The 26,864-nt window shown below is 51.8% G+C and overlaps 1 protein-coding gene across 1 annotated transcript in view; it reads right to left on the reverse strand.

Annotated features, from left to right (window-relative positions):
• Window positions 1-704: 704 nt before the first annotated feature.
• Window positions 705-26,864, reverse strand: part of LOC142258042 (dual specificity testis-specific protein kinase 2-like) — a 64,407-nt gene continuing 38,247 nt past the window's right edge. Inside the window, exons 2-10 of the mRNA XM_075330474.1 lie at window positions 24,886-25,007; window positions 24,361-24,409; window positions 23,946-24,092; window positions 23,757-23,839; window positions 23,418-23,499; window positions 22,746-22,829; window positions 8,521-8,610; window positions 8,276-8,399; window positions 705-4,808 (exon numbers count right to left, since the gene is read on the reverse strand). Of these exons, the coding sequence (XP_075186589.1) occupies window positions 3,241-4,808; window positions 8,276-8,399; window positions 8,521-8,610; window positions 22,746-22,829; window positions 23,418-23,499; window positions 23,757-23,839; window positions 23,946-24,092; window positions 24,361-24,409; window positions 24,886-25,007 (2,349 nt within the window). The 3' untranslated portion in view covers window positions 705-3,240. The remainder of the gene's footprint in view (window positions 4,809-8,275; window positions 8,400-8,520; window positions 8,611-22,745; window positions 22,830-23,417; window positions 23,500-23,756; window positions 23,840-23,945; window positions 24,093-24,360; window positions 24,410-24,885; window positions 25,008-26,864) is intronic.

Consider the following 26,864-nt stretch of genomic DNA (forward strand, 5'->3'; position numbering starts at 1 on the left):
ATCTTAGGCACAGGTCTATGATAACACAAGGCACAGGTCTACAATACCACAAGCCACAGGTCTATGATAACCCTAAGCACAGGTCTACGATAACCCTAACCACAGGTATACGATAATCCTAAGCACAGGTCTACGATAATCCTTAGCACAGGCCTACGATAACACAAGGCAAAGGTCTACGATAACCCTAAGCACAGGTCTACGATAATCCTAAGCAGAGGTCTGTGATAACCCCAAGCACAGGACTAAAATAATCCTAAACACAGGTCTGTGTTAATCCTAAACACAGGTCTATGATAATCCTAAGCACAGGTCTACGAGAATCCTAAGCACAGGTCTACGATAATACTAAGCAGAGGTCTGAGATAACCCCAAGCACAGGTCTACGATAACCCTAAACACAGGACTAAAATAATCCTAAACACAGGTCTGTGAATCCTAAACACAGGTGTGTGATAATCCTAAACACAGGTCTGTGATAATCCTAAACACAGGTCTGTGATAATCCTAAACACAGGTCTACAATAACACAAAGCACAGGTATACGATAACCCTAAACACAGGTCTACGATAACCCTAAGCACAGGTATACGATAACCCTAAACACAGGTCTACGATAACCCTAAGCACAGGTCTACGATAACCCTAAACACAGGTCTACGATAACCCTAAGCACAGGTCTGGAATAACACAGGACGCCTCTGTCTTTTGTAATATATAATTTTATTGAACATTTTAAATAAGCTTGGTATATATTACTCGCATTCTTTTTGGGTACCATTTCAAAAATAATAAAATAAAATCAAAGAAAATAAACACAAATCGGCAGTGCACAGTTACAAGATCAGGGACCACTGGTTTCGAGGGAAAGGGACACAAACCTTTATTTACAGAGGGGATTACTGAAACCTAGGTTATTAAGGAAAGAAAAAGCTGCAAAATTTTCAAAAGCAAAAACCATTGTGGATTATAGTGATGACCAGAAGGCGTGGGGTGCAGATGCAATGCACAGAAACAGAGAGCCCTTAATAGTCAAAGGCAGACACATCAGAGGGGTCCGACTACTCCAAACCTGGGTCTTTCTGGGGGGGAGATGATGTATGAGCGCCCGTTGAGCTGGAAACATAGAACCCGTTTAGCTGGGTACACTGACGTTCTTGTTTGGGAGGTAGGAAGGGGAGTGCTACAAATCTGTTGCGTCAATGGGGGTCAATCAACGTGTACCAGAAGAATTCGGAGCAGAGATACCGGGGATCGGCATGTGTCAACATAAAACTGCCCCACTGACTGCATAGAAGGGGGACCCTCTTATACAGCCACCTTAATATTGCTCTGAAGGACATTTACTTAGACCCATCTATGATCAACCATCAATGCAGGAACCTAGAGCACTGAAGGGAAACCCAACGAGTAAGAAAACACTAATAAATACCATGGTTGGACTCTCCCGTTATATGGGGCAGAGCCGACTAGTGCTTGGGGGCTTGTAGACTTTATGTGTCAGAGAAATAACCCTAGAGGCTACAAAATATTCTACAAAAAACAGTGCGTTGCGGGGGGGAGGGGGGGGATCAGTGTTACATGCATTGAGGTAGTACAAAGCAATGTGAAAGGGACGTAAGGGTGAGCGGGCGACACTGGCACCAAGTATGCAGGGTGAGGAACGCCGGGGCATCGGGGAGGTTAAGTGCTTTAGTTCATCAAAAGTTTCAGTAGCATAACCAGGAACAAGACGACAAAGTGCAGGTCATCGAAAAAGGACTGGGTCATCACCACCATCGCCACGACCCTCGTCATCATCACCAAAGTCTCCATCAAGGCAAAATCCTTCTACGATATACAGTGATGGGACATAAAGTGCTTCACGCTGGTGATCGGGCCGGGCAGCAGGAAGATCAACATGGGATAAAGTGCTTGTTTAGGGGCTGACACAGTGAACAACCTAAAAATGCGCATGATTGGACAGTAGATTGTCGAAGGTGCTGAAGATGCAGGAGCGCAGCGCTCTGAAGCCGCAGGATGACCGAACCGTTCACGTGTCTTATATTCCAGTCACATCCAGAGCTGCGTTTACAGATCCACCTCTCACTTCCATGCTGCCGCATGCTAAAGCGGTGTGCCGCAGTGCATTGTGGGAGACGTAGTGTTTAAAGGTCACTGAACAGTAGCAAAGAAAAAAGTCTCCCACCAAGCATTGCAGCAGTGCTGAGGATTATGGGATGTGTGACTGTAGTATAAAGCATGGGGGATTGTACCCACACTCAGTGTTATATGGAGATGTAATATACTATCCTATTGTGAAGTGTGTGTCATGGAGCTGGGAGGGGGTCACCCACAGGCCGGGCAGCCTTATATCAGTATCATCACCTCCATCCACCCACTGTCTTGTCTAGACGTGTCTCCATCTCTCAGGTCATGTGGCGGCAGCAATTATCAGCCAAAGGAGAGCAGCATCTTCTGGCATTTCCAAAACACTTGGTGGAAAACATCACATATCAATGCCAAATAAACTGTCAGAATGATGGCTACCACCCCTGCGGCATGCTAGACCGGCGGCCACTGCGGCGTGCTAGACCGGCGGCCCCTGCGGCGTGCTAGACCGGCGGCCCGTGCGGCGTGCTAGACCGGCGGCCCCTGCGGCGTGCTAGACCGGCGGCCCCTGCGGCGTGCTAGACCGGCGGCCCCTGCGGCGTGCTAGACCGGCGGCGTGCAAGGCGATCTGCCGCTAGTGTGTCAAATGAACTGCAGTGGCTCAGATAAGCTGGTGCAGTGCATAGATAAGCTGCTGATAGGAGGCAACCAAGGCCTGTGGTGTGGTGGGCACGTTGCAAGACTTGTGCAATGGTCTCCCTGTCATGACAAGCAGATATGGATTCATTAACACTTTAGAGCATCTCAACAGAGGTTGTAGAAATTTCTATGCGTTAGGCTTATGGAGATACAGACCGCGTCATTCCTGCTGTTATTGTACTGATATAAGAACTTAGTGAAGGGTGATGAGGGTCCCTGTCCCAGAATGTACTAGACATACACATACCCGGAGGACCCCTAGATCGTAGCCAAGCTTGTGCTCCACACGCTCATGACATTTTGGGTACATTTTATCTAATCCTCGTTTGCACTGGTCATAGCTAAAGCTGAGAACAAATCTCGAGTAAAGACGTCAACCGGATACTGTAAACAAAGCCACCACAGGCCGCGTGGCTGGAGAGGACTTCAGGCATCATTCCATGCACACCGCTAAGTCTGTGCACCTGGCAGCTTCCTACTGGGTCCTGGACGTGGAGTGCTGAGCCTCGGTGCTGTGTGAATAAGTCCTCGGCTCGCCTCACAGTTTAGGTTCTGATAGCGGGATGTGTCTGGGGGTGACCTTCGGCATACTGATATAAAACTAAATCCCCCTAAGCAGCAGGTGGGACAGGACACAGTCTCCTCATGGTCCAGCACAGAACTGGAAGACGCGTGGAGAGGAGCCATGCTATCGCTCTCTGCACCTTCACAGCCGAGTCCGGGTAAGCTCCCCTCCCATAAGTTCCCCTCCAGAGAGCCCAGTGGGTGTGGATTGAGCAGGCCGACCCACCTGATGGGTTTACCACCCACTACATTGTTGTTGTCTGTGAGGCTCATGCTGTTCGGAACACTTTGTGGCTGTAGTTGCCAGGTACTGACTGGAGGGGATGGGGAACGGGAAGACGAGGGCGTCGAAGATGATGAGGAGTGAGGAGGAGAGGAAGCAGCCAGAATAGATCCATTGTTTTGTAAGTGTGGTGGCCTTCTGCAGAACGTGTTCTCTTCTGTACTATCAGGACTGCTTGAGCAATCCATAGGTTCTCCTGTCCCAGGGTGATCCACCTCTGAATGAACCCCTGATGAAGCTCCAGTGGGTTTTAACTTTCTACTCCAGTCCTTCAATCTGCCTTGAAGTTTCTGGCCTCCTGAATCAGACACATTCCCGAAAGAATCATCCTTCCATTCATGGACACTGGAGGAAGAATCTATAGTTTTCTGGTCCAGAAGCCCATTATCTTCAGCTGGAGGACTTCTAGTGGTCTTATCTCCATTATACTGTGAGGTGCGGCCTTCTGTAGGGATCTCCTTCATGTCACCCCTTAGTGTCTGCAGGTCAGAAGGCTGCATTGCTCTCCATTCTGGGTTCAAGGTCCAATCTTTTTCTAACAGAGGGCTGGCTATCCCATTGGATTGCAGATTTTTGGGAGATTTCATGCGTACAGATAGATTGTCAGGGGAGTTCTCCTGGGGAAGACAATTTGAAAAATGTTCTGGTAAGAAACCATTGAGTGTCCGGGTTTCCTTGCTGCCTGGCGTGTGCCAGTAGTTGCTACTTTCTCCATTATCTCGATGGCTTCTTTGGACTGGGGTGGTGACGGGGCAGAGACTACCTCTACGTTCAGTTTCAGGTGAGGAAGGAAGGGATCTGCAACGTCGCGGCTTTGTCATCATGTCAGAAAATTCACACTTGGCGTCCACCATGGGCTCAGGAGTTACGGGACTGCTCAACTGGTAAGACATTGGTGGGGGGAGGTCAAAGGTTAACGAAATCACCGATTTGCTTGGGGTGTCGTAAAGTTTGATTCTTCCACCTTTCAGATCTTCTCGTTGTGAGAAGGGATTGAAGCGGGCCGGAGTGTCAGGTAAGAGGTCGATGTAGGGGCCATGAGAGCGGAGAGCCAGTGGTGTCGGAGGAGAGAACATGTCAGACTGACTCCGGGACAAGCGCTGGTCTGGTGGGGTGGGAACATCCCTGGTCCGCTCCTCCTTAACTGAGGGATCAGAACGTTTTCCTCCATCTGCAAGAGAAATAAAGCTCGTTATAATGATATACTATATTTTTTGTTTTATAAGACAGACCGGATAATAAGACGCACCCCAAATTTAGAGATGAAAAATGTAAAAAAGAAAACAAAAAAAAAAAAGTGTTGTCCGTCTTATGCTCTGGTGGTGTTCTACTGGAGAGCGGCAGCAGAAGTGGTGAAGCAGGGTCACAGGAGGCAGGTGCGGTGGTAGAGTAGGGCGTTGCTGCAAGGGCGGCAGTGAAGTCTGTGCTGGCGGCGGTGGTGGCTGTGCTGGCGGCGGTGGTGGCTGTGCTGGCAGCGGTGGGGGCTGTGCTGGCAGCCGTGGGGGCTGTGCTGGCAGCCGTGGGGGCTGTGCTGGCAGCCGTGGGGTCTGTGCTGGCAGCCGTGGGGTCTGTGCTGGCAGCCGTGGGGGCTGTGCTGGCAGCCGTGGGGGCTGTGCTGGCAGCCGTGGGGGCTGTGCTGGCGGCGGTGGTGGCTGTGCTGGCGGCGGTGGTGGCTGTGCTGGCAGCCGTGGGGGCTGTGCTGGCAGCCGTGGGGGCTGTGCTGGCAGCCGTGGGGGCTGTGCTGGCAGCGTGAAGCAGGGTGGTGCGGCGAGTATCACAGATGCTCTGTCGGCGGTTCAGGCTTCAAAGAAATGGTGCCCTGAGTTGGCACATGAGCAGATGGAGATCTTGGCTCAGTGAGAAGCCAAGAGCTCCATCTGTGCATGTGCCGATTTTGGGCGCCATTATTTGAAGCCAGAGCATCTATGACACTCGCCGCACTGCCCTGCTCCACACAGACAGCCCGCCAGCCGCCCGCACAGGCAGAAAGCCAGCCGCCCGCACAGGCAAAAAGGCAGCCGCCCGCACAGGCAGAAAGGCAGCCGCCCGCACAGGCAGAAAGGCAGCCGCCCGCACAGGCAGGCAGACAGCCGCCCGCACAGGCAGGCAGACAGCCGCCCGCACAGGCAGGCAGACAGCCGCCCGCACAGGCAGGCAGACAGCCGCCCGCACAGGCAGGCAGACAGCCGCCCGCACAGGCAGGCAGACAGCCGCCCGCACAGGCAGGCAGACAGCCGCCCGCACAGGCAGGCAGACAGCCGCCCGCACAGGCAGGCAGACAGCCTCCCGCACAGGCAGGCAGACAGCCTCCCGCACAGGCAGACAGACAGCCTCCCGCACAGGCAGACAGACAGCCTCCCGCACAGGCAGGCAGACAGCCGCCCGCACAGGCAGACAGACAGCCGCCCGCACAGGCAGACAGACAGCCGCCCGCACAGGCAGAAAGCCAGCCAGCCGCCCCCACAGGCAGGCAGACAGCCGCCCGCACAGGCAGGCAGACAGCCGCCCGCACAGGCAGAAAGACAGCCGCCCCCACAGGCAGGCAGACAGCCGCCCCCACAGGCAGGCAGACAGCCGCCCCCACAGGCAGGCAGACAGCCGCCCCCACAGGCAGGCAGACAGCCGCCCCCACAGGCAGGCAGACAGCCGCCCCCACAGGCAGGCAGACAGCCGCCCCCACAGGCAGGCAGACAGCCGCCCCCACAGGCAGGCAGACAGCCGCCCCCACAGGCAGGCAGACAGCCGCCCCCACAGGCAGGCAGACAGCCGCCCCCACAGGCAGGCAGACAGCCTCCCGCACAGGCAGACAGACAGCCTCCCGCACAGGCAGACAGACAGCCTCCCGCACAGGCAGACAGACAGCCTCCCGCACAGGCAGACAGACAGCCTCCCGCACAGGCAGACAGACAGCCTCCCGCACAGGCAGACAGACAGCCTCCCGCACAGGCAGACAGACAGCCTCCCGCACAGGCAGACAGACAGCCTCCCGCACAGGCAGACAGACAGCCTCCCGCACAGGCAGACAGACAGCCTCCCGCACAGGCAGACAGACAGCCTCCCGCACAGGCAGACAGACAGCCTCCCGCACAGGCAGACAGACAGCCTCCCGCACAGGCAGACAGACAGCCTCCCGCACAGGCAGACAGACAGCCTCCCGCACAGGCAGACAGACAGCCTCCCGCACAGGCAGACAGACAGCCTCCCGCACAGGCAGACAGACAGCCTCCCGCACAGGCAGACAGACAGCCTCCCGCACAGGCAGACAGACAGCCTCCCGCACAGGCAGACAGACAGCCTCCCGCACAGGCAGACAGACAGCCTCCCGCACAGGCAGACAGACAGCCTCCCGCACAGGCAGACAGACAGCCTCCCGCACAGGCAGACAGACAGCCTCCCGCACAGGCAGACAGACAGCCTCCCGCACAGGCAGACAGACAGCCTCCCGCACAGGCAGACAGACAGCCTCCCGCACAGGCAGACAGACAGCCTCCCGCACAGGCAGACAGACAGCCTCCCGCACAGGCAGACAGACAGCCTCCCGCACAGGCAGACAGACAGCCTCCCGCACAGGCAGACAGACAGCCTCCCGCACAGGCAGACAGACAGCCTCCCGCACAGGCAGACAGACAGCCTCCCGCACAGGCAGACAGACAGCCTCCCGCACAGGCAGACAGACAGCCTCCCGCACAGGCAGACAGACAGCCTCCCGCACAGGCAGACAGACAGCCTCCCGCACAGGCAGACAGACAGCCTCCCGCACAGGCAGACAGACAGCCTCCCGCACAGGCAGACAGACAGCCTCCCGCACAGACAGACAGCCTCCCGCACAGACAGACAGCCTCCCGCACAGACAGACAGCCTCCCGCACAGACAGACAGCCTCCCGCACAGGCAGACAGCCTCCCGCACAGGCAGACAGCCTCCCGCACAGGCAGACAGCCTCCCGCACAGGCAGACAGCCTCCCGCACAGGCAGACAGCCTCCCGCACAGGCAGACAGCCTCCCGCACAGGCAGACAGCCTCCCGCACAGGCAGACAGCCTCCCGCACAGGCAGACAGCCTCCCGCACAGGCAGACAGCCTTCCGCACAGACAGACAGCCTCCCGCACAGACAGACAGCCTCCCGCACAGACAGACAGCCTCCCGCACAGACAGACAGCCTCCCGCACAGACAGACAGCCTCCCGCACAGACAGACAGCCTTCCGCACAGACAGACAGCCTCCCGCACAGACAGACAGCCTCCCGCACAGACAGACAGCCTCCCGCACAGGCAGACAGCCTCCCGCACAGGCAGACAGCCTCCCGCACAGGCAGACAGCCTCCCGCACAGGCAGACAGCCTCCCGCACAGGCAGACAGCCTCCCGCACAGGCAGACAGCCTCCCGCACAGGCAGACAGCATAGCGCCCATTCTCCACCTCCTGGTAAGCTATATTCGGATTTTAAGACGCACATTTTTGGGAGGAAAAGAGCATCTAATAATCCAAAAAATACAGTTAATACATGAGTTCACGGTATGGGAGGTGGCATCTGCTTCCAGATACAATCATGTAGAGGGTTACAGGAAGGAAAACCATTTACTATGAGAAATCACAAGAGGTAATGTCAAAAGGAAACCCCATGGTCACTGATCACTCACCTTTCCCTGGTGTTTTCAGCTCCAAAACGTCTATCTTGGGGGACATTTGGGCATCCATACTGTCCAAGATGGCCTCGAGTCGCTGACTAACCTCGCAGCAGGACGGCCTGGACTCTGGCGACATCTGTAAAAAGAGAAGGATTCACGCAAACTAAGAGACGCAGTGGTTGTATCACAACTCACACTCCAGTCACACCCAGAGCTGCTGTCACTAATGGTGTGACCAGTCACACAGCAGCACATACCCAGCAGCAGTGAAATGCCAGCTGTACGAAGGCGGGAGGGCAGTCCGGAGGGACCATGTCCCGGAACGTCGTGATATCCAGGCCGAAGTCCTGCAGAAACCAAAGCAGTAAATAAGAGACAATTCCAAGAGACAAAGCGCTCTACAACACATCTGCATATAAAAGAGACAGTATCCTGTGTAAAGATGCCCGACTCACCGCGCAAGAGAGGCCCGACTCACCGCGCAAGAGAGGCCCGACTCACCGCGCAAGAGAGGCCCGACTCACCGCGCAAGAGAGGCCCGACTCACCGCGCAAGAGAGGCCCGACTCACCGCGCAAGAGAGGCCCGACTCACCGCGCAAGAGAGGCCCGACTCCCCGCGCAAGAGAGGCCCGACTCCCCGCGCAAGAGAGAGGCCCGACTCCCCGCGCAAGAGAGAGGCCCGACTCCCCGCGCAAGAGAGAGGCCCGACTCCCCGCGCAAGAGAGAGGCCCGACTCCCCGCGCAAGAGAGAGGCCCGACTCCCCGCGCAAGAGAGGCCCGACTCCCCGCGCAAGAGAGGCCCGACTCCCCGCGCAAGAGAGGCCCGACTTCATGTATAAGTGAGCACACATCCATGTATGAAAGCCTGCCTCCAAGTATAAGAAAGCCCACCTCCCCGTATAAAGTAGAGCCCGGCTGCTCATATAAAGGAAATCAAGTTTGTAGTAAAACACAAAAAAAATGAAAGTGCACAGATGATGAACAAGACAATATAGTTGAAAGCCTAAAGGCCGCTTTACACGATAGCTAGCGATGTCATGCATAATAGCTCCCTCCCCAGTCGTTGGTGCAACATTTGGTGATCGCTGTTGTAGCGAACATTATCGCTACGGCAGCTTCACACGCACATACTTTCTCAGCGACGTCACTGTGACCGCTGAACAATATCTCCTTCAAGGGGAGGTGTGTTCGGCATCATATCGACGTCACTGCGGCGTCACTAAGCAGCCGGCCAATAGAAGCGGCGGGGCGGAGATGAGCGTCTGGAACATCCCGCCAACCTTCTTCTTTCCGCATTGCTGGCGGGACGCAGGTAAGGAGATGTTTGTCGCTCCTGTGGTGTCACACACAGCGATGCGTGCTGCCGCAGGAACAACGAACATCGTACCGGTGGCAGCAACGATATTAAGGAAAGGAGCGACGTGTCAACGATCACCGTTTTTGAACAATTTTGCGATCGTTGATCCTCGCTCATTGGTGTCACACGCTGCGATGTCGCTACCGGCGCCGGATGTGCGTCACTAACGACATGACCCAGACGATATATCGTTACCGATGTCGCAGCGTGTAAAACACCCTTTAGTCTCCCTCCGCTCTCTATACAGACACATCTGCAGGTTTTTCCCTCTGCTCTCTATACAGACACATCCGCAGGTTTTTCCTTCTGCTCTCTATACAGACACATCTGCGGGTTGTTCCCTCCGCTCTCTATACAGACATCTGCAGGTTTTTCCCTCCGCTCTCTATACAGACACATCTGCAGGTTTTCCCTCCGCTCTCTATACAGACACATCTGCAGGTTTTCCCACCTCTCTGTATACAGACACATCTGCAGGTCTTCCCTCCGCTCTCTATAAAGACACATCTGCAGGTTTTTCCCTCCGCTCTCTATACAGACACATCTGCAGGTTTTTCTCTCCGCTCTCTATACAGACACATCTGCAGGTTTTTCCCTCCGCTCTCTATACAGACACATCTGCAGGTTTTCCCTCTGCTCTCTATACATACATATCTGCAGGTTTTCCCTCCGCTCTCTATAAAAGACATCTGTGGCTGTCTTGTAATGCACACCTGAAACACACGGCTTCTTTGTGTAGCATCATGGTAATATCAAAAGAAATCAGCTAAGATCTCAGGAAGAGAGTTGTGGACTTGCACAAGTCTGGTTCATCCTTGGGTGCAATTTCCAGATACCTGAAGGAGCCTCATTCATCTGTGCAAACAATTCACACACAATACACAAGTACAAACAAGATGGGAATGTGCAGCCATCATACTGCTCAGGAAGGAGACGGGTTCTGTGTACCAGAGATGGACGTGCTTTGGTCAGACATGTGCAGATCAACCCAAGAACAAAAGCAAAAGACCTTGTGAAGATGCTGGCGGAAGCTGGTAACATTGTGTCATTATCCATAGTGAAACGAGTAGAGAAAGGCAACTCTACCAGGAAGAAGCCATTACTCCAAAAGAAACAGAACTAACCAGACTAAGGTTTACAAATGCACAGGAACAAAGACCTTTATTTTTGGAAATGTCCTGTGGTCTGACAAAACTAAAATTGAATTGTTTGGCCATAATGACATTGATATGATTGGAGGAAAAAGGGAGACGCTTTGAAGCCTAAGAACCATCCCAACTGTGAAACACGGGGGCAGCATCATGTTGTGGGGTTGTTTTGCTGCAGGAGCGACTGGTGACTTCACAAAATAGATGCATCATGAGGAAAGAAGATTATGTGGCCATACTGAAGAACATCTCAAGACATCAGCCAGGAACTTACAGCTTGGACGGAAATGGGTCTTCCAAATAGACAATCAAGCTACTGCCAAACTGGTTACACAGGGGCTTAAGGAGAACAAAGTCAATGTTTTGCAGTGGTCATCATAAAGCCCTGATCTCAATCCTATGGAAAATGTATGGGCAAAGCTGAAAAGGCCGGAGCGAGCGGCGACCTCCAAACATGGCTCAGCTCCACCAGAGCTGTCACACAGTGTAAGGGCAATGCCACTAAATACTAATGACATGGAGGGAACCGTCTTTATAGGGAGCAGAGGGAAAAACCTCCAGATGTGTGTGTATACAGAGCGGAGGGAAAAACCTGCAGATGTGTCTGTATACAGAGTGGAGGGAAAAACCTGCAGATGTGTCTATATAAAGAGCGGAAGGAAAAACCTGCAGATGTGTCTGTATACAGAGCGGAGGGAAAAACCTGCAGATGTGTCTGTATACAGAGCGGAGGGAAAAACCTGCAGATGTGTCTGTATAGAGAGCAGATGGAAACTAAAACTATGATCACACTTTTTACAGTCCCAGCAAAGTCTATGAGATTTCTGCAATCTCATGCACACACTCACAATCACCTCCAGGATTTTCCTGACGGTTTTGTGAACCACCTTCGGTTTTGCTGCATTCTGAAAAGAATGAACATGTCAATTCTTTTCTGCACTTTTGCTACGGTTTTGACCCTAGTGTATGACCTCACCAGCATCATCCTCGTACCTGCCCATAATCTCGAGCCTGCGTAACTACATCACCGGCGCTTGCGCAAGGGAAACTTTATGCTCAGCCCCGCAATAGGGGCACAGCGAAATGTACCTGTGCGAGACTCCAGCAGCGAGGACGAAGACGGGGGCGGCGTCATCCATGTAAATCATTACTGGGGGACAGAGGACAGTGGCAGGAGGGAGGACAGGAGCCGAATTAGAGCCCGTCCATCTGCCAACAAAACTCATTTGCATAGGAAACGGTAAGATTTTATAAAGTTCTTTTAGGGGTCTGCAAGGGGGCCAGCAACAAGGTGCACCTTCCTAGAATGCAGCCCAGAAGCTGCAGAAGGTGATATTTTTGGTTTACATAGTTACATAGGTTGAAAAAAAGCCCGCGGTCCATCTAGCTCACTCTTCCTCCACCAGTTCTACATTTGGTCACTAAGTCATTTATAACCAACAATGTTGTGTGCACTGAGGAAATCATCCAGACCTTTTTTAATAGGGAAAAACTGGTGACAGAATCCCTTTAACAAAGAATAGCTGAGAAAATGGGCCCTACAATTTGTTCCCCACCTTCTTATAAACGCACCAATACCCCACGTGGTCAGACGCCTCTGTTTGGACACACGGCCGGGCTCGGAACGGAAGGAGCAATATTTGAATTTTGGAACAGAAATTTGGTTCAAATAGATTGTGGGCACCATGTTGCATTTGCAGGGCCCCTAAGGTGCCTAAACATCAGAAACCCCCACAAGTGACCCCATTTTGGAAACTAGACCCCTCAAGGAATTTATCTAGGGGTTTACTGAGCATTTTGAACCCACAGGTACTTCACACAATTTGATAACATTAAGCAGTAATTTTGAAAAGGTTTCATTTTTTTTTTCACACAAAATGTTTTTTTAGCACTAAATTTCCCCCTTTTCTAAGAGGTAATACCAAAAAGTGGACCCCACTGTTTGTTACCCGCCTTCTTATGAGCGCGGGGATACCCCACATGTGGTCAAATACCTTGGTTTCGACAAATGTCCAGGCTCGGAACGGAAGGAGCAATATTGGAATTTTGGAAATCAAATTTGTCTCTATTTGGAACAGATTGTCACGTGCGGCCCCAGAAGCTCGAGAACAACAGAAAGCCCCCCCGAAATGTTTTTTGGGGTTTTTTTTGTAAATTATATCCACCAATGTATTTAGGGATGAAGGAGTAGTTGGATAGCCCCTATTTTTTATTGTTAATGAAATAAAAGTTTGAAAATTTACAATTTGCATTTCTTTCTCTCACATTTATGAGTCTATTTTCTACGTTTTGATGATGAACACGTCTCATATTTTATTGCACTCGTTTTTCCGTGTTCAGAAATCCACCGAATATTGCACCAATGTGAGTCTTGGGCCTGCGCAGGGGCCTGTAATAGATGGGCACCATTAGGTCTTCAGGGGAACATTCATGGGATGTCAGGACCCATTCACAGCCACAGAAAATCCTTCCAGGACTCATAATGGGAGCTGTGCCCCGAAAAACACACCGGCTGATAACAAAACGTGGTCTTGCTCACAAAACTGTGTCCTGTAATTGTGTATTATTGCAGCAGGAAGAATAAACTGTACTGAAGTGAAGGGAAAATGGCCATAATGTGGAGGAAAATGCACCAAACTATGTGGGAAACCTTGTTCCAAAGATGAGAGATCACCAGCAGGGGGAGGAGGACAGGATTATTCTTAGAGACTGGTCATAGGTCGTCTGCTGAGCCCCATCAATCCCTATTTGTGCCACATAACGTGGTTCAGGATAACACATTCTGAAGTATACGGACGTGAGGTCCACATTCTGGAGTATACGGACGTGAGGTCCACATTCTGAAGTATACGGACGTGAGGTCCACATTCTGGAGTATACGTACGTGAGGTCCACATTGTGGAGTATACGGACGTGAGGTCCACATTGTGGAGTATACGGACGTGAGGTCCACATTGTGGAGTATACGGACGTGAGGTCCACATTGTGGAGTATACGGACGTGAGGTCCACATTGTGGAGTATACGGACGTGAGGTCCACATTGTGGAGTATACGGACGTGAGGTCCACATTCTGGAGTATACGGACGTATACGGACGTGAGGTCCACATTCTGGAGTATACGGACGTGAGGTCCACATTCTGGAGTATACGGACGTGAGGTCCACATTGTGGAGTATACGGACGTGAGGTCCACATTGTGGAGTATACGGACGTGAGGTCCACATTGTGGAGTATACGGACGTGAGGTCCACATTGTGGAGTATACGGACGTGAGGTCCACATTCTGGAGTATACGGACGTGAGGTCCACATTCTTAAGTATACGGACGTGAGGTCCACATTCTGGAGTATACGGACGTGAGGTCCACATTCTGAAGTATACGGACGTGAGGTCCACATTGTGGAGTATACGGACGTGAGGTCCACATTCTGGAGTATACGGACGTGAGGTCCACATTGTGGAGTATACGGACGTGAGGTCCACATTGTGGAGTATACGGACGTGAGGTCCACATTGTGGAGTATACGGACGTGAGGTCCACATTCTGGAGTATACGGACGTATACGGACGTGAGGTCCACATTCTGGAGTATACGGACGTGAGGTCCACATTCTGGAGTATACGGACGTGAGGTCCACATTCTGGAGTATACGGACGTGAGGTCCACATTCTGGAGTATACGGACGTGAGGTCCACATTGTGGAGTATACGGACGTGAGGTCCACATTGTGGAGTATACGGACGTGAGGTCCACATTGTGGAGTATACGGACGTGAGGTCCACATTGTGGAGTATACGGACATGAGGTCCACATTCTGAAGTATACGGACGTGAGGTCCACATTCTGGAGTATACGGACGTGAGGTCCACATTCTGGAGTATACGGACATGAGGTCCACATTCTGAAGTATACGGACGTGAGGTCCACATTCTGGAGTATACGGACGTGAGGTCCACATTCTGGAGTATACGGACGTGAGGTCCACATTCTGGAGTATACAGACGTGAGGTCCACATTCTGGAGTATACAGACGTGAGGTCCACATTCTGGAGTATACGGACGTGAGGTCCACATTCTGGAGTATACGGACGTGAGGTCCACATTCCGAAGTATACGGACGTGAGGTCCACATTCCGGAGTATACGGACGTGAGGTCCACATTCTGGAGTATACGGACGTGAGGTCCACATTCTGAAGTATACGGACGTGAGGTCCACATTCTGAAGTATACGGACGTGAGGTCCACATTCTGGAGTATACGGACGTGAGGTCCACATTCTGGAGTATACGGACGTGAGGTCCACATTGTGGAGTATACGGACGTGAGGTCCACATTCTGGAGTATACGGACGTGAGGTCCACATTGTGGAGTATACGGACGTGAGGTCCACATTCTGGAGTATACGGACGTGAGGTCCACATTCTGGAGTATACGGACGTGAGGTCCACATTCTGGAGTATACGGACGTGAGGTCCACATTCTGAAGTATACGGACGTGAGGTCCACATTCTGGAGTATACGGACGTGAGGTCCACATTGTGGAGTATACGGACGTGAGGTCCACATTCTGAAGTATACGGACGTGAGGTCCACATTCTGGAGTATATGGACGTGAGGTCCACATTCTGGAGTATACGGACGTGAGGTCCACATTCTGAAGTATACGGACGTGAGGTCCACATTCTGAAGTATACGGACGTGAGGTCCACATTCTGGAGTATACGGACGTGAGGTCCACATTCTGGAGTATACGGACGTGAGGTCCACATTGTGGAGTATACGGACGTGAGGTCCACATTCTGGAGTATACGGACGTGAGGTCCACATTGTGGAGTATACGGACGTGAGGTCCACATTCTGAAGTATACGGACGTGAGGTCCACATTCTGGAGTATACGGACGTGAGGTCCACATTCTGGAGTATACGGACGTGAGGTCCACATTCTGAAGTATACGGACGTGAGGTCCACATTCTGGAGTATACGGACGTGAGGTCCACATTCTGAAGTATACGGACGTGAGGTCCACATTGTGGAGTATACGGACGTGAGGTCCACATTGTGGAGTATACGGACGTGAGGTCCACATTCTGGAGTATACGGACGTGAGGTCCACATTCTGGAGTATACGGACGTGAGGTCCACATTCTGGAGTATACGGACGTGAGGTCCACATTCTGAAGTATACGGACGTGAGGTCCACATTCTGAAGTATACGGACGTGAGGTCCACATTGTGGAGTATACGGACGTGAGGTCCACATTCTGGAGTATACGGATGTGAGGCAGCACTGTGGAGTATATGGATGTGGGCATGTGGACGAGGCTTTGGTGAGTGATCAAGTCCTGGACTTAATTGTAATGATGGGCGAGGATGCTCACCACTGATCGGTGCTCGAGCTCGGGTACACTTGGTACTCAGCCGATTATCGCGGGTGCTTGCATGTGTCACTCATGAAACATTGGACAGACAGAGCCGGCCGAATGTTTGCGGAGAGCCGAGCTGCCCGATCATTACACTCATCACTCGACCCCGTCAGAGCGCCCCCCGGAGTAATGAGCGCTCCTGCACTTTAGTCCTCACTCATCATTAAATTGTGAAATGTATTTTACTGATAAAAATATTTTATATCTTGTCCAGTAAAAATTCCTCTCCTTGGTGGTCCATTACACAGAAAATATACATTATGTGGGAGAAAAAAGGCGCTACCACACAATTTGGTGTAATTCATGCCAATTCAATAATGGGAAGATGTCTGGTAGTTCTCAAAGCCAGGGCAGATACAGGGGCTGGGTTAGGACGGGCACATGGGGCAATAATATCGGGAATCACTCCATTTGCCATGTTTCCTACATACACTGCATCGTTTTTCGGGACGGGGCAAATGGAATGGCGTTCGGACAGTCTCCAGATATCCTCTGACTTGAAGGCTGCCTTTGGTGTCATCAAGTCAAATAGGAGACTCTCAAAAATGTTCTCCTCATGCTGGAGGAAGGCGAGCGCTCCTTGTGACTTCTTGTACAGGACAAAGATGAGAAAGGCAGCAGCCTGGATGAGGTAGAGGCCTTGTACCAGGCCCTGATCTTACACTTCACCAGATATGGTTGAAGGACCAGGTCCTAAAGGTCTTCACCTTCCATAAATGTATTGCACTCTGGTACAGCGACCGGCAGTCTCTGACCGTCACACTGGTGTCCACATGCAGGGTGGTCACATGTCATTCTCACTGGCAAGTGACGTCTACGCCTCTTCTCCACATGTCTGGACACCAGCTAAGACGGAAAACCAACAGTTTTTTTATTATGACTGACTATCCTCATGGAGGGATTTATTTGGGGGGATAATGGAGGGATAATTGTCCGTGCACACCCAGTAGCCTTCATGTAAAAATGGAGTCATTCACTCCCAGAGAATTTTACCTGGGTTGCCAGTAGTCTGGGGGCAGTTTGGGGGGGTTGATTTGGCGGTCCCTACCTTCGTATATAAGAAAGGTGCACATGACCCTGTTGTCCCTCACATTTTGTATCATTTTACACCGCATTTTCCTTGCTTGTAGGGAAAAAATTGGCAAAATGATAGCAGACCGGTGAGGACTCGTCAACTGCAACATTTTGCTCCGGTGTAAAGGAATTTAGAAATGAATCTTTTAGGGGGGAACTTATGGGTCTCCATTTATTTAGCCGATCATAGTTGGGGTCATTTCTTGGGGGATTTAGGAAACTAAAATGGAGCAATCTCACTAGGCTTTGATATCTGGCTCTATACCGCGGTGCTGTGCACAGATGAGGATACCCGGTAGGAGCGGAAACTGCAATGATTTTCTTTTACTAAACCCATAATAGGGTAATACCTAAAAAACAAAATGATTTTGGGGACATTTGTGGGGATCCATGAATGGGAATGAACGAGACTGGGTTTTTGGGAAATATATTGACGGGGATATAAATTTGGGCAATTAATGATAGGACTTCGGGGGGGGGGGTAACAAAAATGTAGAAAAAATCAAAAGGGGGTAAAGTTAGTTACATCAACTATTATACCAGAGGGCTGGTGAGGAAAAGGACTGATCTGGATATCACAGTGCAGGGGGGACTGAAGTACTGGAGGTGAGGGCAGATCTCGGGGGATGCACAGTGCAGGGGGGACTGAAGTACTGGAGGTGAGGGCACATTTCGGGGGATGCACAGTGCAGGGGGGACTGGAGTACTGGAGGTGAGGGCAGATTTCGGGGGACCCACAGTGCAAAGGGGACTGAAGTACTGGAGGTGAGGGCAGATTTCGGGGGACGCACAGTGCAGGGGGGACTGAAGTACTGGAGGTGAGGGCAGATTTCGGGGGACGCACAGTGCAGGGGGGACTGAAGTACTGGAGGTGAGGGCAGATTTCGGGGGACGCACAGTGCAGGGGGGACTGAAGTACTGGAGGTGAGGGCAGATTTCGGGGGACGCACAGTGCAGGGGGGACTGAAGTATTGGAGGTGAGGGCAGATTTCGGGGGACGCACAGTGCAAGGGGGACTGAAGTACTTGAGGTGAAGGCAGATTTCAGGGGACGCACAGTGCAGGGGGGACTGAAGTACTGGAGGTGAGGGCAGATTTCGGGGGACACACAGTGCAGGGGGGACTGGAGTACTGGAGGTGAAGGCAGATTTCGGGGGACGCACAGTGCAGGGGGGACTGAAGTATTGGAGGTGAAGGCAGATTTCGGGGGACGCACAGTGCAGGGGGGACTGAAGTACTGGAGGTGAAGGCAGATTTCGGGGGACGCACAGTGCAAGCGTCTGTCATTCTGCTCCATGAAGAGGAGGGTAGTGGCCGGGGGATGATGTTACCGCTACTGATGTATCTTGGGGGACTCCATTTCTCTCCTCTGACATATTAGATCACATCAGAGAGAACTCATTATTAGTGTTGAGGTCACTATTTTTTCACGGGATTGCAGTAATTTATTGAATAACGGCGATCATGTGATTGAAGAACATAAAAGCCGGCCCCGATTGTGTTTCCCGGGGTCTGAGCCATACTTGGTAGCGGTGAGGGAATAAGACCCCGAGCGGCCGCAGTGTAAATGTCTATCGGGGGTCGTTACGAGATTAAATACGGGATAAAGATGGGGATCTGAATATTTTCCATATTTTTAATTTTTACACTTTTTTTATACTTTTTACGGTATTTGTTTGTTTTCTTAGCCCCACTTTACACACGCACATAAAGAAGACACACAAGTGTTAGTTTTTTTATGTCATTTCTATTTGTATTTTGCATGTTCTCTCTTCTCACCGGGAATCACTGGTGCTATATAAATAATAATAATCCCTCTACATGATCTTATATCGCTGTTTTATCCATGTGAGTACAATCCACGGAACCTGATCAATCCTCAGCACGGATATACGCTCGGCTGGATTATCTGTATCCTGCAGAAATAGCCGGAGGAATTGTCCCCGGGACGTTTGTATAGAGCGGAGGCGTCAATCACACCTCCAGCATATGGGACTCCTGCACAACTGCCTCTTGTCATGAGGGGTCCTGGATATGTATTACCTTATGCTATGAGGGGTCTAACAAGATCTGTATATAGGAACCCGCCTCCCCGCCTAAAGGAACCCGCCTCCCCGCGTTAAGGAACCCGCCTCCCCGCGTTAAGGAACCCGCCTCCCCGCGTTAAGGAACCCGCCTCCCCGCGTTAAGGAACCCGCCTCCCCGCGTTAAGGAACCCGCCTCCCCGCGTTAAGGAACCCGCCTCCCCGCGTTAAGGAACCCGCCTCCCCGCGTTAAGGAACCCGCCTCCCCGCGTTAAGGAACCCGCCTCCCCGCGTTAAGGAACCCGCCTCCCCGCGTTAAGGAACCCGCCTCCCCGCGTTAAGGAACCCGCCTCCCCGCGTTAAGGAACCCGCCTCCCCGCGTTAAGGAACCCGCCTCCCCGCGTTAAGGAACCCGCCTCCCCGCGTTAAGGAACCCGCCTCCCCGCGTTAAGGAACCCGCCTCCCCGCGTTAAGGAACCCGCCTCCCCGCGTTAAGGAACCCGCCTCCCCGCGTTAAGGAACCCGCCTCCCCGCGTTAAGGAACCCGCCTCCCCGCGTTAAGGAACCCGCCTCCCCGCGTTAAGGAACCCGCCTCCCCGCGTTAAGGAACCCGCCTCCCCGCGTTAAGGAACCCGCCTCCCCGCGTTAAGGAACCCGCCTCCCCGCGTTAACCCCTTCAGCCACCGGGCACTTTCCGTTTTTGCGTTTTTGTTTTTTGCTCCCCTTCTTCCGAGAGGCGTAACTTTTTTATTTTTCCATCAATCTTGCCATATGAGGGCTTGTTTTTTGCGGGACGAGTTGTACTTTTAAATGAAACCATAAGTTTTACCATATAGTGTACTGGAAAACGGCAAAAAAATTCCAAGTGCGGAAAAATTGCAAAAAAAGTGGGATTGTACAATAGTTTTTGGGATATTTTATTCACCGTGTTCACTATATGGTAAAACTGATGTGTGGGTATGATGCCTCAGGTCGGTGCGAGTTTATAGACACCAAACATGTATAGGTTTACTTGTATCTAAGGGGTTAAAAAAAATTCACAAGCTTGTCCGAAAAACGTGGTGCACGTTTTGCGCCATTTTCCAAAACCCGTAGCGTTCTCATTTTTCAAGATCTGAGGCTCAGTGATGGCTTATTTTTTGCGTCTTGACCTGACGTTCTTAACGGTACCATTTTTGCGCAGATGCTACGTTTTGATCGCCTGTTATTGCATTTTGCGCAAAATTTGTGGCGACCAAAAAACGTAATTTTGGCGTTTGGAATTTTTTTGCCGCTACGCCGTTTACTGATCAGATTCATTGATTTTATATTTTGATAGATCGGGCATTTCTGAACGCGGCGATACCAAATATGTGTGTATTTTTTATTTTTTTAACCCTTTAATCTTCAATGGTGTGAAAGGGGGGTGATTTGAACTTTTAGGTTTTTTTATTTTTTTAATTTTTTAAAACTTTTTTTTTTTATTTTACTAGTCCCCCTAGGGGGCTATTGCGATCAGCAATCCGATCGCTTTGCACAATCTGCAGATCTCAGCTACAGAGCTGAGAACTGCAGATTTGCTGCTTCACTTTCAATGCCGGCTGTATTCCGGCATTGAGAGGAAGTGACTCATGTTAGCCACAGGCATCATCACATGACCCTGTGCTACCATGGCAACCGCCGAAAGTCACGTGATCATGTCACATGACTTCCGGCGGGGGCGGGGTAAGTCACTGTCATGGCGGCGCCCATATACATATCGCTGCCAAGACTTTGGCAGCGAAATGTAAGGGGTTAATGGCCGCGGGTGGAAGCGATAACAGCTGATATGTGCGCGTCTTGCCGCCGCCTGCCGGCGGCAGGGGGCGGGGCTTACCGGAACACGATCCATGACGTATCTAGTACGTCATGGGTCGTTAAGGGGTTAAGGAACCCGCCTCCCCGCGTTAAGGAACCCGCCTCCCCGCCTAAAGGAACCCGCCTCCCCGCCTAAAGGAACCCGCCTCCCCGCATTAAGGAACCCGCCTCCCCGCATTAAGGAACCCGCCTCCCCGCATTAAGGAACCCGCCTCCCCGCATTAAGGAACCCGCCTCCCCGCATTAAGGAACCCGCCTCCCCGCATTAAGGAACCCGCCTCCCCGCATTAAGGAACCCGCCTCCCCGCATTAAGGAACCCGCCTCCCCGCATTAAGGAACCCGCCTCCCCGCATTAAGGAACCCGCCTCCCCGCATTAAGGAACCCGCCTCCCCGCATTAAGGAACCTGCCTTCCCTACATGGATATTGGGACAATAAAACTCTCACACCACTAATCAAAGCTAATTAAGGATTCCCTCTCTAAGCTCAGTGTTTATTAAATGTCCTGTTATTCTACCTCCTCTGCTGTTTGTGCATATATTTGTGCTTCTTCAGATATTTTGTCATACCATGCCTGATGAAGGGACCTGAGATGTCTGGAAAGCTGCTCTGTAACATCACTTTATTTTATTTTAGTCGCCATTAAAAGGTATCACAACTACAAGATTATATCATTTTGTTCCTCTCACCGAGAGCAATCAATCATGTTTCATCTGGATAACACGGTACCAAAACATTTTTCTTTTAACACATGAGAGAAACACAGCAAAGTCTTCTGTACGATTGAGTGTGGCTAAAAAAGATGGACTCCGCAGGACAGGAGGCCAAATCCACCCCATCTGCCTCATCAGGATGAATGGCTATGAATCAGGACTAAAGCCGCATGTAATACCCAAATGTGACCACACGATGGCGCCATGACACTGAGAATGATCAGTCAAGGCTCATACTGAGGCCCTCTATTAGAAGCAAGTAGAGGAACAGGGGCTCAGATCAGCCCCCTGAAAACGGCAAAAAACAACAAAAGTCCTTCCAGTCATTCAGTCCACCAAGGCAACAACAGACTGCAGGACTCACCTCAGCGCGTGGGGGGATAATGAGGGTCTGCAGGACTCACCTCAGTGTGGGGGATAGTGAGGGTCTCCAGGACTCACCGCAGTGTGTGTGTGTGTGGGGGATAGTGAGGGTCTGCAGGACTCACCGCAGTGTGGGGGGATGAGGGTCTGCAGGACTCACCTCAGTGTGGGGGGATAATGAGGGTCTGCAGGACTCACCTCAGTGTGGGGGGGATGAGGGTCTGCAGGACTCACCTCAGCGCGTGGGGGGATAATGAGGGTCTGCAGGACTCACCTCAGTGTGGGGGATAGTGAGGGTCTCCAGGACTCACCTCAGTGTGGGGGATAGTGAGGGTCTCCAGGACTCACCACAGTGTGGGGGGATGAGGGTCTGCAGGACTCACCTCAGTGTGGGGGGATAATGAGGGTCTGCAGGACTCACCTCAGCGCGTGGGGGGATAATGAGGGTCTGCAGGACTCACCTCAGTGTGTGGGGGGATAATGAGGGTGTGCAGGACTCACCTCAGAGTGGGGGATAGTGAGGGTCTCCAGAACTCACCTCAGTGCGAGGAAGATAGTCGGGGTCCGCAGGAATCCGTGCAATTATCTCACATAATATGATTCCAAAGGCAAAGACATCAGCCTAGAAGGAGACAGAAGAGCAGGGTGAGGGCAGAAGAGCCGGGTGAGGGACAGAAGAGCCGGGTGAGGGACAGAAGAGCCGGGTGAGGGACAGAAGAGCCGGGTGAGGGACAGAAGAGCCGGGTGAGGGACAGAAGAGCCGGGTGAGGGACAGAAGAGCCGGGTGAGGGACAGAAGAGCAGGGTGAGGGACAGAAGAGCAGGGTGAGGGACAGAAGAGCAGGGTGAGGGACAGAAGAGCAGGGTGAGGGACAGAAGAGCAGGGTGAGGGACAGAAGAGCAGGGTGAGGGACAGAAGAGCAGGGTGAGGGACAGAAGAGCAGGGTGAGGGACAGAAGAGCAGGGTGAGGGACAGAAGAGCAGGGTGAGGGACAGAAGAGCAGGGTGAGGGACAGAAGAGCAGGGTGAGGGACAGAAGAGCAGAGTGAGGGACAGAAGAGAAGGGTGAGGGACAGAAGAGCAGGGTGAGGGACAGAAGAGCAGGGTGAGGGACAGAAGAGCAGGGTGAGGGCAGAAGAGCCGGGTGAGGACAGAGAGGGGTTGGGATCACCCCAAATATTAACATACAAGTCACCGCAGCAGCGTCTCACCTTCTCGTTGTACACATTTCCCCGCAAGACCTCAGGGGCCATCCAATATGGAGAGCCCACCACCGACAGCGGCTCTGTCTGACTGCAAAAGCAAAAGGAAGGGTCACCTTCTTGGAGAGGAGGAATACTGCCCGTAGCGCCTACTGTCATGATCTTGGGTGTCTACCTGATGTGTGCGCTGTAATTTGCTGATATCTGACTGGGGTGTGCGCTGTAGCGTGCCGGCGTCTCACTCAGGTGTGCAATGTAATATGCCGGCGATTGCCCACGGAATGCACTGCGCTGTTCCAGCACCGGTATCCACCGCACACTCTGTGTCACATGACACCGGGCTCTTACCTGCGATCAGGAATTTTCTCAGCCAATCCGAAGTCAGCCACCACGGCGGTGTATCCGCTGTCGTCATATCGCACCAGGCAATTCTGGGGAGAGAGGCAGAGAGGGCGAGCGTCGGGTTACAGGACATCACTGTATATGGTGGAGGTTAGTCTTCATCTCTGCTGAGGCCAGCAGTACACGAGTCATTACCTTGGAGGTGAGGTCACGGTGGAAGACGCCCTTGGCATGCAGGTAGCGCAGGCCTCGGGCAATATCCAGGCTCAGTTTGACGCGTACGGACCAGGAAAGAGGCTCCGCGCTCTGCAGAAGCTGCTCCAGGTTACCGCCATTAATGTACTGAAAGGAGAGGAGATAGGATTACTCAGTATGCACAGGGTGACTGTGTCCTGGAGGACTACCCAGCATGCACAGGGTGACGTCAATCTGCAGGACTACCCAGCATGCACAGGGTGACGTCATCCTGCAGTACTACCCAGAATGCATAATGTTGTGATTTTATTCTACATCATTTACAAAATCTTTGCTTCGTGTAAGTGAATGAGAAGGTTCATAATGGACCTCAGAAGAGAAGGGAGCACCAGACCCCCGTGTGCACCCCACTTACCTCAGTGAGGGCGTGAAGCTGACCCTGCTGCACACAAACACCCATGAACCTAAAAAGAAAGACGAGGTGCATGAAGGACAATGGCAGCAGATAGGACTAATGATGAGAGGGATCACCAAATGTGGACGGACAAAACACGGATGAGGCCGACCATTATCTAAGCATATTGGTGTGATTAGGTGGATGAGGGTGACCGTTACCTCAGGATATTGGAGGGGATCAGGTGGATGAGGGCAACCTTTACCTCAGGATGTTGGGGGGGGGGAAATCAGGTGGATGTGGGCAACCTTTATCTCAGGATATTGAGGTGATCAAGTGGATGAGGGCGACCTTTATCTCAGGATATTGGGGGGTGGGGGAGAGGGATCAGGTGGATGAGGCAACCTTTACCTCAGGATATTAAGGTGATCGGTTGGATCAAGGTGACTTTTACCTCAGGATATTGGGGTGATTGGGTGGATCAGCGTGACCTTTACCTCAGGATATTGGGGTGATGGGCTAGAACAGGATGAAGGTGTCCTTTACCTCAGGATATTGGGGTGACACAGTCGGTTCATCAGTTGCACCTCTCGGAGCATGTTGGCACGGTTGCTCATCATCTTGTTCATCTTGAGCACCATGATTTGGCCGGACTGGCGATGCCGCACCTGGAGACACCGAAAGAAAGAAAGAATCAATCAGTCATTGTGACTTCCCATTAAGCTCCTATGTCTATGCTGGTGTGTCCATGCCGGTCTGTGTCCCCGTGTGTGAGGCAGTCACTGACCATGAGGCTGAGACACCTCCTGAGCGGCCTGACCGCTGAGCCCCCAATATACAGTCACTTGTGATTTTGGAGGCCACACATCACATCTCCTCCGCATCACATGTATATAGAGGGATATGATCACAGTGACTCTTACCATTGACATCTCTACAGTGGCTATAAAAAGTCTTCACGCCCCCGATAAAAAGTCAGGTTTTTATCATGAAAAATAAAATTTCTACGAAGATGGAATTTCAGAAGATTTTCCACTTGTCGTGTTGCCCATAATTGTATAAACCCATTGAAATATTTTTGAATGGAAAAAGAAAAAAAAAAAAGAAAATAGTCTTAAGGGTGCTTTACACGCTGCAACATCGCTAGCGATAGCACCCGCCCCCGTCGTTTGTGCGGCATTTGGTGATCGCTGCCGTAGCGAACATTATCGCTACGGCAGCGTCACACGCACATACCATTGCAGCGACGTCGCTGTGACTGCCGAACAATCCCTCCCTCAAGGGAGTGGTGCGTTCGGTGTCATAGCGACGTCACTAAGCGGCCGGCCAATAGAAGCGGAGGGGCGGAGGTGAGCGGGACATAACATCCAGCCCACCTCCTTCCTTCCTCATGCCGGTGGACGGAGGTAAGGAGATGTTCGGAGTTCCTGCGGTGTCACACACAGCGGTGTGTGCTGCCCCAGGAACGACGAACCACCTCACTACTGACCAGACAACGATTTTTGGTAAATGAACGACGTGTCACATACCAACGATTTTTGCCTCTTTTGCGATCGTTTAAGGTCGCTCATAGGTGTTACACGCTGCGATGTCGCTAACGACGCTGATGTGCGTCACAAACACAGTGACCCCAACGATATATCGTTAGCGATATCGCAGCGTGTAAAGCACTCTTTAGTCTTTTTGGGTCGGGGTCTATCACGTCCAGAACTGGCCATCTTTGCTCCTCCTTGCAGTAAGCTCTCCATCTGTCAGACTGCGGGGGTCTCCTCTTCAGGTCACTGCAGATTTCCCCTTGGACTCAGGGCTGAGTTCGACTGGTCCGGAACTTCCATCTTCTGGAGAAGCCATTCTTTTGTGATTTGGAGGTCACTTGGGGTCATTGTAGCCCAAAAGGTGAAATTCCTCTTCATCTTCAGACTGAAGGTTTTGCTGCAAAATTGACTGATATTTGTTCCCTTCGTAATCCCCTGCACCTTGACTAACATTCCAGTTCAGGCTGCCCAAAAACCAGCAGCAGAGCCCCATGCTGCTCCCACCAGGCCTCACTGTGGGGATTGTGTACTTCTGGTGATGCACATTGTTGACTTTGAAACTTTTGGTATTCTGGCCAGAAAGTTGCTCCTCAGTCTCACGAGATAGAACATATTTCTTACATGCTTTTGGCAAACTTGAAGGTTTTAGATAATTTTGGTAATGGACAACCGGGCTTAGATGAAAAGGCTTCCGTCTTTGCCCTGTAAATCTCAAGCCGGACATATGAAGAATATAGAGGAGACCACCAGTACTTTCCAGAAATTCCTGCAGCTCCTTTAATGTTGCTATTGGCCACTTGGCAGCCAACCAAACTAAGTTTCTTCTTGTCTTTTCATTCATTTTTGAGGGACGTCTAGTTCTCGGTTATAGTGAAATCCTAGGTGCATTGCCCCCCTGGGAAGTATGCAAATCAAAGAAAGGTCCGTGGAGCCTCTGTTAGGAGTCTCGACACAGAAAATAGCCAAATATCCCTCCGGGTAGGACCTCTC

The sequence above is a fragment of the Anomaloglossus baeobatrachus genome, chromosome 1 (assembly GCF_048569485.1).
Source record: "Anomaloglossus baeobatrachus isolate aAnoBae1 chromosome 1, aAnoBae1.hap1, whole genome shotgun sequence".
NCBI lineage: Eukaryota > Metazoa > Chordata > Amphibia > Anura > Aromobatidae > Anomaloglossus > Anomaloglossus baeobatrachus.